Consider the following 12,834-nt stretch of genomic DNA (forward strand, 5'->3'; position numbering starts at 1 on the left):
AATCTCACCCTGTGCCTCCCAGAGCATTGTCCAAACTCTTCTTGAACTCTGGCAAGCTTGGGCCATGACCACTTCCCTGTGCCCAACCACCTTCTGGGTGAAGAACCTTTTCCTAATATCCAATCTAACCATGCACTTCCTTCACACAGCTCACAGCAGAGACGAGAATGTGCAGAGCACAAGAGCAGCCGTGCTTTAAAACAGCACAGCAGTAGACTTGTTTCTGTGAGAATCTGGAAAGTAAATATCCAAAGGTAAATACCTGATTTACACACCAAGCAAAGAACGTGGTCACATCAATACTGCAGGGATTTTCCTTCTTACTTGGCATCTTCTGGTAACTCCTACAATAAGTGGGGAAGGACTCACCAGATACTGAGTCCCAGCTCTGAGACTCCTGTTCACTTTTATTAAGATGGTTTTAGCTTGACCAAATCAAACACAAGCACAAAACTGCATAGAGAATTCCCTCAACAAACACAACTTTTTATTTCTGTAGAAAACATTATACTTTTCAGGAAGGTCCAGCTTATGGAACAGCAGTGTGCATGTTAATATACATAAATACACAGGGTTACAATTTAGTGGGAAATACATTTTTAAAAAAGCTTTCAAGTACACAAAACAAATGTAGTAAAATTAGACTATCCTTTCCACATACCTGCCTCAGAGAGAAACATTTCTCAAAAGGAATGAACTTCCACCCCATCATCTGCCAACAAATCTGCCACTGGACACCAGCTGCAGGAGGGAGTGAAGATGGGCTGGCCCAGAGGGTTAATAGCCAGTGTCTGAGATCAAGAGCATATTTACCCATGGCAGTTCAGTCCCTGTTCTCTCAACTATCAGGATGTGTGTAGTGTGACAGTTACCCAGCCAGCACATGAATAGAGCTGCAAGAGGTAGGAAATACCTCCTTCCTTCCACTTTCAGGTCCCTGAAAGGTTCATGCTGTACAACTTTGTTACTCACGACACTGTGGCAATCCCATGACCCAGGGAGGCATTTATTTAGTAACAGTCACAGAAATGAGAACGTGGCCCCACAGGCACGGCACTGGTGCTGCCAGGCAGTAAACACAACTGACATAAGCACAGAGCTTATGGAAAAACAGCTGCTGGATGCAGGCAGCCTCTTGAGTAGAAGGAATAATGTCTACAGATATGGAAGAATAGCTCAATGCATCACAGACTTCCTGAATATTTTCCTGCCAAGACACCAACAACAGAGAATTATAGTATCATTTAAATAAAACATCAGTTTGAATGAATTTGAAAGACATTCACCACATACAGGAAGCCAAAAGGCTGATCTTTATGTTAATAACTTTAATTCATTCCTTCTACTTTTCGTCCTATAGGAGTTCAGAGACTTGTTACATCATTGAACTCTTTTCTAAAATTTTACAAACTGAGGATTAAAACATAAATCAGTCTCCAAGAGAAAGGAAAAAGGCATCTGAACAACAGATACTCCCTGATCTTGCTCTACATGCTCTCATGGTTAAATCAGCAACCTGTGCAACAGGGGTTGTGTCCCATTTCCAAGCCATGCAATGGCAGAGATCCCACAATTCACTTCAGCTACTGCAAGTGCAAAGGGCAATTCAAGTTTTCCTACCAGTCTCCAACACAAAAATTAAATGTTTGCAAAAAACAGAAACATTTAAAACTCTTCAAACAATTTAAACCAGAACTGTTCCTATGAGAACATATTTTACATGTTTAAAAAATCAAGAAACTCAGGCTATTAAATAAGAATCTACATATTTTAAAAACTGGGGTTTTTTATATTACAGCCAGAAGTAGTATTTTCCAAGGTAGGAATGTTCATAAGTTATTTCTTTGAAGTGCCTCACAGAGGTTTTGGTTGGCATCTGGTTCCTCAGTCATCACCTCCACAGTCTCCCACTCACCTGACCTACTGGATTTCTTAATGGCCTCTACCACACTCTGCATGTACAGGCCATCTTCAAAAGAGGCTGCCATAGACACAGGTTTATGATCCCATGTCCGACGGTCTTCCTGCTCTTGGAAAGACTGCCGCAGGGCTTGCACCATGTACACCATGCCTTTCAGGTAAAGCAGAGGGATGTCCTTGAAGCCCTTATCCAAAAGGCCCTTGTTGACAGGCAGGGAGTCTGTAAACAGCAGCTCTTCCTGGAGCGCAGTGTTCTTCTGCCCGTACAAGTCTGTCCCACGAGCTATGAGGCGGCCGGCAGAGCCCACAATCATGACCTCATGGATGAAGGACCCAGGCATGTTGAAGTTGAGAGTCACAGTGCAACAGACGCCGTCGCTCATGAGCATCTGGAAAACGCAGAAGTCATCGCTGGTGACGTGGCGGATCCCACTGATGGCCGTGTTCTGCTTCACAAAAGTCTTGAGCAAACCGTGGACCTTCTCAGCTCTCCTGCTGGTGAGGTGAGTCAGGAGGTCGATGATGTAGGTGCCCATGGTGTGCAGGCCACCCCCTCCCATGAGCTCGTCACAGATCCAGTTGTACTTGTGGCTGAGCAGGCTCCCCCCGTAGACTCGCACGTCGCAGATGATGACATTGCCCACATAGTGCTCCTCTATCAGCTGCTTCATCTTCACAAAGGCGGGCAGGAAACGCAGAACGTTGCCAACGATGCTCATCAGCTTGGGGTAATACCTGGCAGCTGTGACCATCCTGAAGGCATCCACGGAGGTAGCAGCTTTCTCACACAGCACGTTCTTCCCTATTCCTGCAGCACAAATGAAAAAAATTACAACATTTAGGACATTTGAGCAGAACATGCCCAGATGCCCCAAAGATTGTCAAGAAGTGGTGGTTTTAAGAGTTGGGCTTTCCTGCTGCAATTTCTAAGGTAAAGGTCTGGGAACTAAAGTAGGAATTGCTAAGTCCAGCAAGACTCAATGCTGTTTCAAAAATGCTCCCGCTGCAGAGTTGGCAAACTCTCACACAGGGAGGCTCCAAATAAAGAGAGGATTTTTACATCATGAAAGATCAATGGCATCACATGGCATCTAAACAAGACACAATATGAGTGCTATAGTTGAAAAATTATTTGAATACCTGTATAGCCAGAGGAGAAAAAAAAAAGCCAGGTATCCAGCAGGGAAGAGGTGGGGGAAAGGGAGATTTGATTTTCACTTTGTATTTCACCATCACTATACAATTTTATTTTTTTAAACTAATATAAATGGGACATACAATTTACTTATATAAAAAATGTATATATATATAAAAGATATACATACAGATTCTGTGTACAGAACACAAGAATTAGAAATAATGTTTTGGTAAAAGGACTGTTTTAAAACAACCCTTTCTAATTAGAAAGCAAACCTTTTTGTTGTGCACATACAGCCTGTTTGTACAATCTGACAAAAGGTGACTGAGTTACACAGACAAGAGCTGCACCCCCAAGCTGACCCACTGCACTGTTATTGCTCCTGATGCACTTTACATTGTGCTCAGCCTAGATCAATGGGGAAGTCAATAATCCTCTTTTTTCCCTTAACTGTAAAGCAGAAATTAAGTAATACAAAAGTGCATGACAGTACAAGTTTTAACCAGTTCTTACATTTCTGGTATCCCCCTTCTCATTTACTTTTACTGTTTTTTCCTGTTTTACATCTGTTCTGATCAAATACTTATCTAAGCATTTTTCAGTGTAATAACCACATTATTCCTAACATGGTAATTACAGACACTAACTGGGGATGCCAGACCTGAAAGTCAGTCATGGCACACCACATTTTCTGCCCAAGAATTTCAGGAATCACTGCACAGGGCATTGGGCACCTCTCTGAAAGCTCCTCCTCAGCCAGGAGCAGACTGTGCTCCCTGCTCGACACAGCTTTTAATTGACTCCCAGTGGAAGGTACCAGCACAGGCACTTCAGTCGGTCTCTGGCACAGGGGAAGGCACATCCCCCACGGTGGCTCCTGCTCTCCGTGCTCCCCCTCCCGGCTGCACCCAGCCAGCCCTCCAGGAACCTTCTGAGCGGGCCAGGGGCCAGTGCGCTCCTGTGACACAGCTCAGCCAGGGGACAGCTACAGGAGACTCTGAACCTCTGCTTCTAACAGACACAAGTGAAACCCAGTCAGAAAATGGGAAGACTACAAGTGAGAAACCCCTGTAGACCCGACGAGTCTACAGCAGCTTCAATGAATAAAGGGTCAGGTCAAACCCCCAGGGGACACCCTGGCTGTCCATTTGTAACCCCCATTTCAAGGACCATTTCTGACCCCCCTGTCCCTAGTCCTGCTGCCAAGGCAAGGCACAACACTCAGTTCAGTACTTTTCAGGGTTAGCTGAAGCACCTGGACAAGCATCGAGAGCTGCTTCAGTCCAGTTTATCTGCCTCGTTTAAATGGTGCTTGTCTCCAAGCAGGTTACAGCAAAGCACCACCAGAGAAAGCAAAGGGATCCCGAGCAGATCTGTACCCTCAAAGCTTGCAGAAAACCAAAGTGACTCTTGTTCCATGGGAACAGCTCTGCAGCCAGTGCTGCTCCCCTGCTGCCCAGCCCTGTCACGCCGGGCTCTCCCTGCTCTGCTGACCAGCCTCGCCCTCGCTCAGTGCTGCGCCCGTTGAGGCAGCCCAGGCTGAGGCACTTGAGGAGCTAAAAGTGGCCGATGCCTTTTTTTGGGATGGCAGCCAGTGCAGCACACTGACAGCTCAGCACAGCCCACTGTGCACTGCCAGAGTGCCAGGATGAGACCGGGGAACACAGAACAGCTCTGGGATAATCCTGCTGTTGCCTTCAGTGGGACATCCCTCCAGCTGTCCCCAAGCTCACAGAGATGGCCATGAAGCAAGGACAGGGGCCAAGTCAGAGATGGCTACAAGGTCCCTTACCAAGGTAATGGCCATGCCTTTTGTTTTTCAAGGCAGTGCAGCTTACATCCCTGGGATTGTTACTATTGTTTTGGTAATGAATAACCTGAACTTTGTACCATATTGTTTTCCTAAACCACAGCTGCAAAATTTTCAGTTGAGGCTCTCACCAGCCAGGAGACATGAGAGCATGGATGGGTGCATTTAACTGCGGGACATGAACCACAACACAGACATTAGGTGAAATTTATTTAGTTTGTCTGAGATCAAAAGAAGCACAAATTTAAAGAGAGCTTCTTGCTTTGCCTGCTGTGGAGATAAACCATAAGATTACACTGATTTTAATATGAACTATCCTCTGGGCTTTGATCTGTTCTGTCTGGTTCATGAACTCAAACCAGTGTCACTGCTTTGTCCCCAGGCTTGTTCATGGATGTCTGTCAGCAAGAAACTTTAGCAAGGAAACTGCACCACCTAGAAAAACTGGGGTCTTTTCTCCTCTTTACCAAATGGAAGCACAGGTTTTTAAAAAACTAGAAAAAGGAACAAAAATAAGTGATAAAACTGTCACCACTTTAAAACAAACCAAACCCAACAAAACATTTCCTAAAGCCCAGTCTCCGGGCAAGTAAACACCAATCTGTTATAAACAATTCACAGCAAATAATTCTCTGATTATAATCATCACTATAGCAATCTCAACTTCTAAAAAAATATGTTGCTGCCATCTTTGGCCCTCCCCTCATTCTGTGTTCTTTCAGAACATTCAGGCACAGGAAACCACCCAACACTGGCTTTAAATAAGTCACAATATACTGGGCAGCAGACCTGCAAATACCACTGCAATGAACCTGGAAAGCTGAAAGGCAAGGTCAGCACCACACTGGCCTGAGATGTCTGCATCAGTTTACAGACCAGAACATCTCAGGACATCATGATGCTTGGATGTAGCAGGAAGATGATCTCAGGATCATCTTCCTGCTACATCCAAGCATCTCCCCGGCTTTTTCAGCCTTCCACTTCCTAAACTTGATTCAAGTATACATACAATCTCTGTATTTCTGCACCAGCTTTATCTCCCTTTCCTCCTCTGGATAATATCATCTTATGGGTTCCCAGCCTTCAATGAAGGAATCCCAATCCCTTTTAGTTAATAATCCATCACAGAATAGTGAATCCTTTCCTTTTTAGCCCATTTGATCATCAAGAGCCACAAGACTACTGAAATGCATATTACCTAACAAGTGCTTTAAAGAGCTTTTAGCATATTTGAAGAGATAAATTCTAACTTACAGTTCAAATATTTAAAAATCAGAATACCTTAAAATTCAAAGGACAGTACTCTAACAAGGTAAACAAACAAATCTAACAGCATAAAAAAGAAAAGGGAAAAAAAGCCTGAAATCTCTCTCTGCATATCTAAGAGGCATTGCAAATGTTTGTGCAGGGACTTACTTACTTCCAAAAGAAATTACTGTAGAGAGAAGAGGCACAACAAACCACCCTGGTTCAAATGGTCTGAGATTACCTGTCCTAAAATTAACTTGTGTATCTCCTGTACACACAGTAAAAATATCACCCTTGTTATTTACAGAATTACACGCAAACTGACACCCACGCTGCACGGCAGGAGAGGACATTAACACTACAAAGTCACACACTGGGGAATTAGAAATGTCAGGATGCCTGGGCAGCTGGCTCCCATCTCCCTGCCCAACCAGTCTGGGGTGTCATCCCTTCTTTCTCATCTAGCTGGATTCCTCCTGTTGTCCCCAGCATCTACCCTCCTGAGTCAGGTAGAAGGATTCCTCCACCTGGGACCACATCAGCCTGCTATGGACATGGATGTGCCAAGAGTGGTCCAGGTAGTGGCCAGGGTCACAGCTAAAACAGCATCTCTTAGCTCCTAATTCACAAGACTCTACTGAGTGCCTACAAATATTTTTTCAAAGGCTTTCAACTTCCAAGTTTGATTTTACTTGTGGAGAAAGCATAAAGCAGAGCTGAACAACATTCCACTTCCAGGCAAATCTCAGTTTTCTAGTACAGAACATGGGAAAATTTAAAATGAATTAAAGAATTTGGTTTGGGGTTTTTTTGTTTGGTTTTTTGTTTGATTTTTTTTTTAATGAGCATAAAGCCATTTACCCTCTCATTATTGTCTCTGATACAGCTGATTTTTATTACAAACTCCCTACCATAACTTCAGTCTGACCCAAGCAAAATATTTTAGTCCAATTGGTTCAAGCAGATCTATAAGCAATTATTAACAGTATTTCTACCAAAAAACCCCCAGGTAATCCTTCTCACGAATGCCACACAAAATTTTTAGCACCACATTTGCCCGTTGGTGCAACCAGAACTGTGCTGGGCTAACAGTTTCCAATCTCAATCTGCCAACAAGCTGCAGATTTTTGGTGCAACTCCAAGGATAAAAAGGTACCTAGAGCCTTCACAGCAATTTGCCGAGTCAGTGGTGGAGGGATGTTGATGCAAACCAAATCTACATCCTGATGCAGCAAGACATCGTCAGTCCGACTCGTGTAGAAGGAGATGTTCATTTCCTCTGCCAGCTGCTTGGCCTCCTCTTCAGTCTTCCCCCAAAGAGCTTCAATGGAGAAGCCTTCTGCCCTCAGCAAGGGTACCAGGACCCGGGCAGCACTACCAGTTCCAAACACACCCACTCCAGGGAGCATTTTCATTCTTCATTCATTCATTCAAGCATCAGGGTCTACACACAGGCCTTCAGTAAAATGTTCGGCTCCTCAGCTCGGTGTTCCATCCACAGCTCCTAAAGTGGGAAAAGTTACAAGTCATTATCAGGAAAAGGCACCCTGTGGTATCTACCCTGAATGCCACCTTCTGTCCTTTGTATGGATTTCAACATTCTCAAACATCCCGATGACAAAAAACAAAACCCCCAAAAGGTGCAATCTATAGAGGTACAGTATTAAGGGACAAACCTAACAAACTTATTGCAGAAGAATGGTAAGAAAGCAGCTTGAGAGAGTCATCTCCTCAGCTTCAAACTCAGCACATGGGGACAGAAACACACCCAAGAACGCAGGATAAACCAGACAGAGAGAGGCACAAACTGGGAGTGACAGGAAGCACCAAGAGGACAGGACATGGAGTCTGTCATACCAGCAGTAAAAGCAGTGCTGCTCTATTTGTGATGATGTAAGCCCCTAAATGAGATAAAGGTTTGTGAGATGAGGTAATATCTTTTATTAGACCAATTGGAATAGCTGGAAATAATAGACATGCTTTGGGACACATAAATCTTTCTTCCAAATTAAATACACAAACTGAAAACAACTACTTGGAACTTAACAATTTTATGGCAAATAGATAAGTCAGTCTAGAGAAGATTTAGAAAATATGTCCTGTGGGGAAAGCCTAGATTCCGTGAGCTTGTTTTGCCTGGGGAGGAGAAGTCTACAGGGAGAGTGCCAGTGTTTAAACACACACAAATCTGCTTGCTGAAAGGAAAAGGGCGCTCCTCTGTGTCCACTCTGGGTAGTTAAAAGCTCCACTTAGGACAGTTAAAAATATCTCCTTCTGCCAATGCCACTTAATCTCCAGGAATGCCGGGTTTGCACAGAATTATTATAGTCCCTAAACACAAACATTTGGTCAAGTCATACTCCTTTTGTTCTTCCAAATATTTCCTGGTAAATCCATTCCTTTGAGCCCTACCTGCCAGTCTGCCTTAGCACACCTGGCCAATCTGCCTTCAGCACTTGCTTTAGCACCAGCTGCAAGGAGAGATGTCAGAAGTCTCCTCAATTTCTGACACCACAGAAACCTACAAAACACAACTTTTGTTCTGTGCTTTTCTGAATTCTCATCTACTACACCCACTTGACCTTTCTTGATTTTTTTTTTATTTTTGAGAGAAAAACATGACCAATTTAGTTTTCTTTAGAAGCTTACAATGAAAAAGCAAAGACCATATTTAAAAAGAAAACTGGTACCAGCACCAGATCAACATCTCTGGAAAAGACATCTAAAAGCAGCAAGAATCATGGCCTGTTTCAGAAACAGTGTTACTTACTCATCTCCCCATCCCAAGATACTCACATTAACTTACAAGACATGAAAGCAAACCCTGACACAGCACTGGGCAGTACCAGCACAGAAGTGGAACTACTCCCAGTGCAAGGGCTTTGTTTGCAATCAGCATCTCATTAGTCTGGGGGTGCCTCCACTGCCCAGCTTGTGCTATAAAACTGAACCCTGACTGAATTTCTAGGTATTTCTGTAGTACAGACACTAAACTAGAAAACAGAAATGCTTGAGAATATTTATCTTGCAAAATGCACAAATGTTTACAGATGCTATAAAACAGCTTATGAAATATTTACTTAATTAATTCAGTATATTTTCCTCATTCTGTTGATGCAGCATTTGCAGTGATACTGTCACTGTCATTCTTTATAAAGATGAACAAAGTTCTTTGTCATAAACTCCTTTTTATCCACAATTTAGCAGAACACTCAAACAAGGCAGTGACAAAGATCAAAAGGAACTTGAAAATATTTACCAGTCTACATAAAAGGGTGGGACCCTGGGATACTGGCAAGGAGGATGGCTTCTACCCAGGCTTGCTTTATATAAATCACCCAAACAAACAAACAAAAAAAAAACAAAAACCAAAACCAAAACAACGACCAAAAAAAAAAAAACAACAACAACAACAAAACAAACAAAAAACCCTTGCAACTGGATGGACAGCAGGCATAACTACCGAAGTCCCCACAAATCTGTTTAGCAGCTTATGGTCTGGAAGAGTTAAAAATCTTTACAGCAGAAAGAACATCTTTGTTTGAAGGGACATAAAGTGAGGTGGAACACAGAGAGGGTGAGTGTGTGCTTGCTTGCACAGATCACACAGATGTGTCTAACTGACACAACACCAGCACGGTTCAGAAAAGGCTGAATTCATTGAAAATGCTCCAGGAGAACACCACAGTATGTGCAACAGGGGGCTCCTGCTACTCAGATAAGCTGATTTCTGTAACAATCCCTCCGTTTAAGTTTAACTTTTCCCTGTTTTCCATCTAACTGCCTCTTAAAAATACTCTCAATCAGGTGGAATTGATCTTAAACTCACTTATCCCAAAAGACAGCATGCTTCTACATTGGTATCACTAGGAGCTATTGGCACAAACCTACAAAATCTAGTGATTAGCACCATGCATCAGTTCCTGATGCTACAAGAGCTTCAGGTCACCAGCTCACTACAAAGCAACAAGTGGCCAACCCACCCTCAGCAATGACTTCCAGCAGGGCAGCCCGAGCTCTCTGGCTATGCAGACACAGCTTGCATGGTCAAAGGGCTGGAGACCCCAAACTTTGCAGCCACCAGGCTCTGCAGAGTGGCCCTGAGCAGAGGACAAGCTTCTCTTCCCTCCCCTAAGAGCCACCTGCAGCCTCCTCTTCCCCCAGCAGACTTTCAGCAGCTGGGAAGTTCTGGATGACAGGACAGGCACAGCAGGGTGGATGTAGGTGCTGAAGGGCAGCAAAAAGCCAATCCTTACACAGGGCAAACCACAGAGCACGTGGAGCATGAGCAGAACTGAGCTGAGAGAGCTTTTAGAAAGGGGTACACATGGGTACTGCAGCCTTCACACACACACTGCAGACACACACTGCAGACACACTCCAGGGCTGGCAGGAGAGGGATTCCAGCCCAGGCCACCCTGAGGTAACAGCCTAAACCCTCCATGTCAGAAAAAGGCTGCTGCTGAGGAGAGGCAGCTGTAATTACCAGTTTGGGAAGAAGGAACAGGGTTCTCAGAAGAACAGCACTGTGCTGCCACAGAAGTCCCCAGAGCACCATCGTCTGGAGCTCTACGTGCACATCTGGTATTTTTCCTCTAAGCAGGGGGTGAGCAGAACTGGAAGGGTTGCAGAGGTGAACAAAAGCACCAAAATCTCCTGAAAAGGAAGACCTAAACAAGGAAAGATTGCTCAATTTGGAAGACACATCACAAGTAATGAAGTCGAGAGTGGCTTAGGATGGAGAAAAGCAAAATTTTCACTGTCCTTCACCACGTAAGAGCACATCAAACAGAGCTCAGAGAAGGCAGGAGCAAAACAATCTGAAAGAGGTGGTTCCTTACAGCAGATGTTTTTAAGTTGTGAAGTGCCCTTGCCACGAGATACTGCAGACGTTTGTCACAGGGAGCGAAAAGAGAAACTCTTGTCTATCCACTGAGGCTCACTGAATGCACAGAAGTCACATCCAGCACTGAACTGTGGTTTTGGCAGACCACGGGAACAGCTGAGAAAGAAATGCCTGAAACTGGTACCAACACCAGCTTAGAATCAGGTACAATTTCTACATATTTACTTTAGAACGCACCAAGCCTCAAACCTTCCCACAAGCCTCAGAAAATTAGTTACAAGAATTAAAATCCTAGTGCATCAACTGCTCCAGCAGCCAAACATTGGAATGAACACTCCAATGAGAACCCTCCCCCAGAAAACAAAAAAGGCAGAGCTTTTATGGGCAACTGAAACCAGACTGCAACAGGTCTCTTGCATGTCAGGAGATAAAAATCAATCTCTTTTTAACAGATATTAAATAATCAATCCTGCAACATTGTTCTGACTTGAATTTTCCAACAGAAGCACTTAAGAGCTCTGCCATTCCTTTTCTGGTGGCCACAAAACACCTTCATTTTTGCTGAATTTCACAGTGAGTTTGAAGTCCCATCCTGGTCATAGAAAGGAGCTTTTTGACTCTTTTGGTACACACAGCAACAAGAACTTTGTGACCCAATGCAATTAAAAACCTGATGGTCCCTTTTAATCAGCATCCCATTTAATTCCATGTTGAAGCAGTCTGGGAGCTCCAAAGGCAGAAGTCTCAAAAACTAGATAGTACAGTCAAAGATCACAGGGCCCAGAAACTGTTGTGGGACATTACAGATGGCCAAAGGTAGTGAAAATAACAGCCCATGTTCAGAAAGGTGCTGGCCAGGGTAGCACTGACTCTGCATAAAGAGAAAGCTTTTCACGTGTCTCCAACTTATCCTAAAAAGTTCCTTTTGAGTTCCAAGAAAGATGAGGCACATGGTGAAGGAGCACACCAGCAAACAATTCTGCCCTCTGGCACAAATATACTTGAGGCTGTGTATGGAATGGTTCACGTGTCGATGTCAAGACTGACGTGCTTTCTTTACTAAACGTGCTTTTGATTCAGTGCCAGCGGCTTGTGCGATAACGCACGAGTCCACAACCTGAAGGAGCTCCCACCACACTTGGCACAAGCCCGGCACAGCACTCTGTCCTTCCTGGTCTGCACGTACGGCAGCAAAGGCCCCGTTCCAGGCACGGCACTTCCCACAGGTGCCGCCCGAGGCCGAAGGTGGCAGTGAGGACCGTGCCGGAGACAGCAGCAGCGGGAACATCCTGGGAACCAAACCGGCCTTCATGCAAAGCTGGCGGCACGGCCATGGCAGCCCCGAGGACGCCGCTGGCATGGCCAGCGATGCTCTCTGCTGCCCGGGGCAGCGGGGCTCGGGGCAGCTGCTCCCCGTGTGCGGCTCCTCACAGGGCTGGACGGGACAGAGCTCATCTGACCTCGCCTCACCTCTGGAACACGGCAGGGCTTACCTCGCCTTACCGCACCAGTCCTCCCTCCTTCAGGGGTCTGGACGGGACGGGCCCCCCCGCACCTCACCGGCCCACACGGAGTTGGTACCCCCGGCCCCTCCCCGGCCGCTCCCGGCCCCGCGCCCTCTGGCAGGAGCGCGCTCCCCTCGCCGCCCAGCGGCCTGGGGACAGCGGAGGAGCCCGGAGGGCTCGAGGGGTCCGAGCCGCCCTCACCTGTGCCCGGCCGGGCCACCGGGGTTGTCCCGCCGGGCGCATCCTCCGGCCGGGCGCGCTCCCGAGGCGGCCGCGCGCTCCCGGGGCGGCGGCCGTGGCCGGCTCGCGCATGCGCGACAGCCCAGCGCCGCACCGCCCCTCCTCCGGGCAGCGGCCCCCAGCATGG

At 45.7% G+C, this 12,834-nt stretch overlaps 1 protein-coding gene across 3 annotated transcripts; it reads right to left on the reverse strand.

Annotated features, from left to right (window-relative positions):
* Nucleotides 1-458: 458 nt before the first annotated feature.
* GFOD2 (glucose-fructose oxidoreductase domain containing 2) lies at nucleotides 459-12,771 on the reverse strand. Of its 3 annotated transcripts, XM_030227649.2 has the most exons (4): nucleotides 12,669-12,771; nucleotides 10,603-10,786; nucleotides 7,273-7,620; nucleotides 459-2,728 (listed from the first exon to the last, which is right to left on the reverse strand). In XM_030227649.2, the coding sequence occupies exons 3-4, from the start codon at nucleotides 7,529-7,531 to the stop codon at nucleotides 1,830-1,832; spliced, it is 1,158 nt and encodes a 385-aa protein (XP_030083509.1). In that variant the 5' UTR covers nucleotides 7,532-7,620; nucleotides 10,603-10,786; nucleotides 12,669-12,771; the 3' UTR covers nucleotides 459-1,829. The 3 variants fall into 3 exon arrangements, with proteins under 3 accessions (XP_030083509.1, XP_009088973.1, XP_018770420.1); XM_009090725.4 differs by lacking the exon at nucleotides 10,603-10,786 and having other exon boundaries at nucleotides 12,669-12,751; XM_018914875.3 differs by lacking the exons at nucleotides 10,603-10,786; nucleotides 12,669-12,771 and adding an exon at nucleotides 12,456-12,559.
* Between the last annotated feature and the right edge of the window lie 63 nt (nucleotides 12,772-12,834).

Source organism: Serinus canaria, chromosome 11, assembly GCF_022539315.1.
Source record: "Serinus canaria isolate serCan28SL12 chromosome 11, serCan2020, whole genome shotgun sequence".
Taxonomy (NCBI): Eukaryota; Metazoa; Chordata; class Aves; order Passeriformes; family Fringillidae; genus Serinus; species Serinus canaria.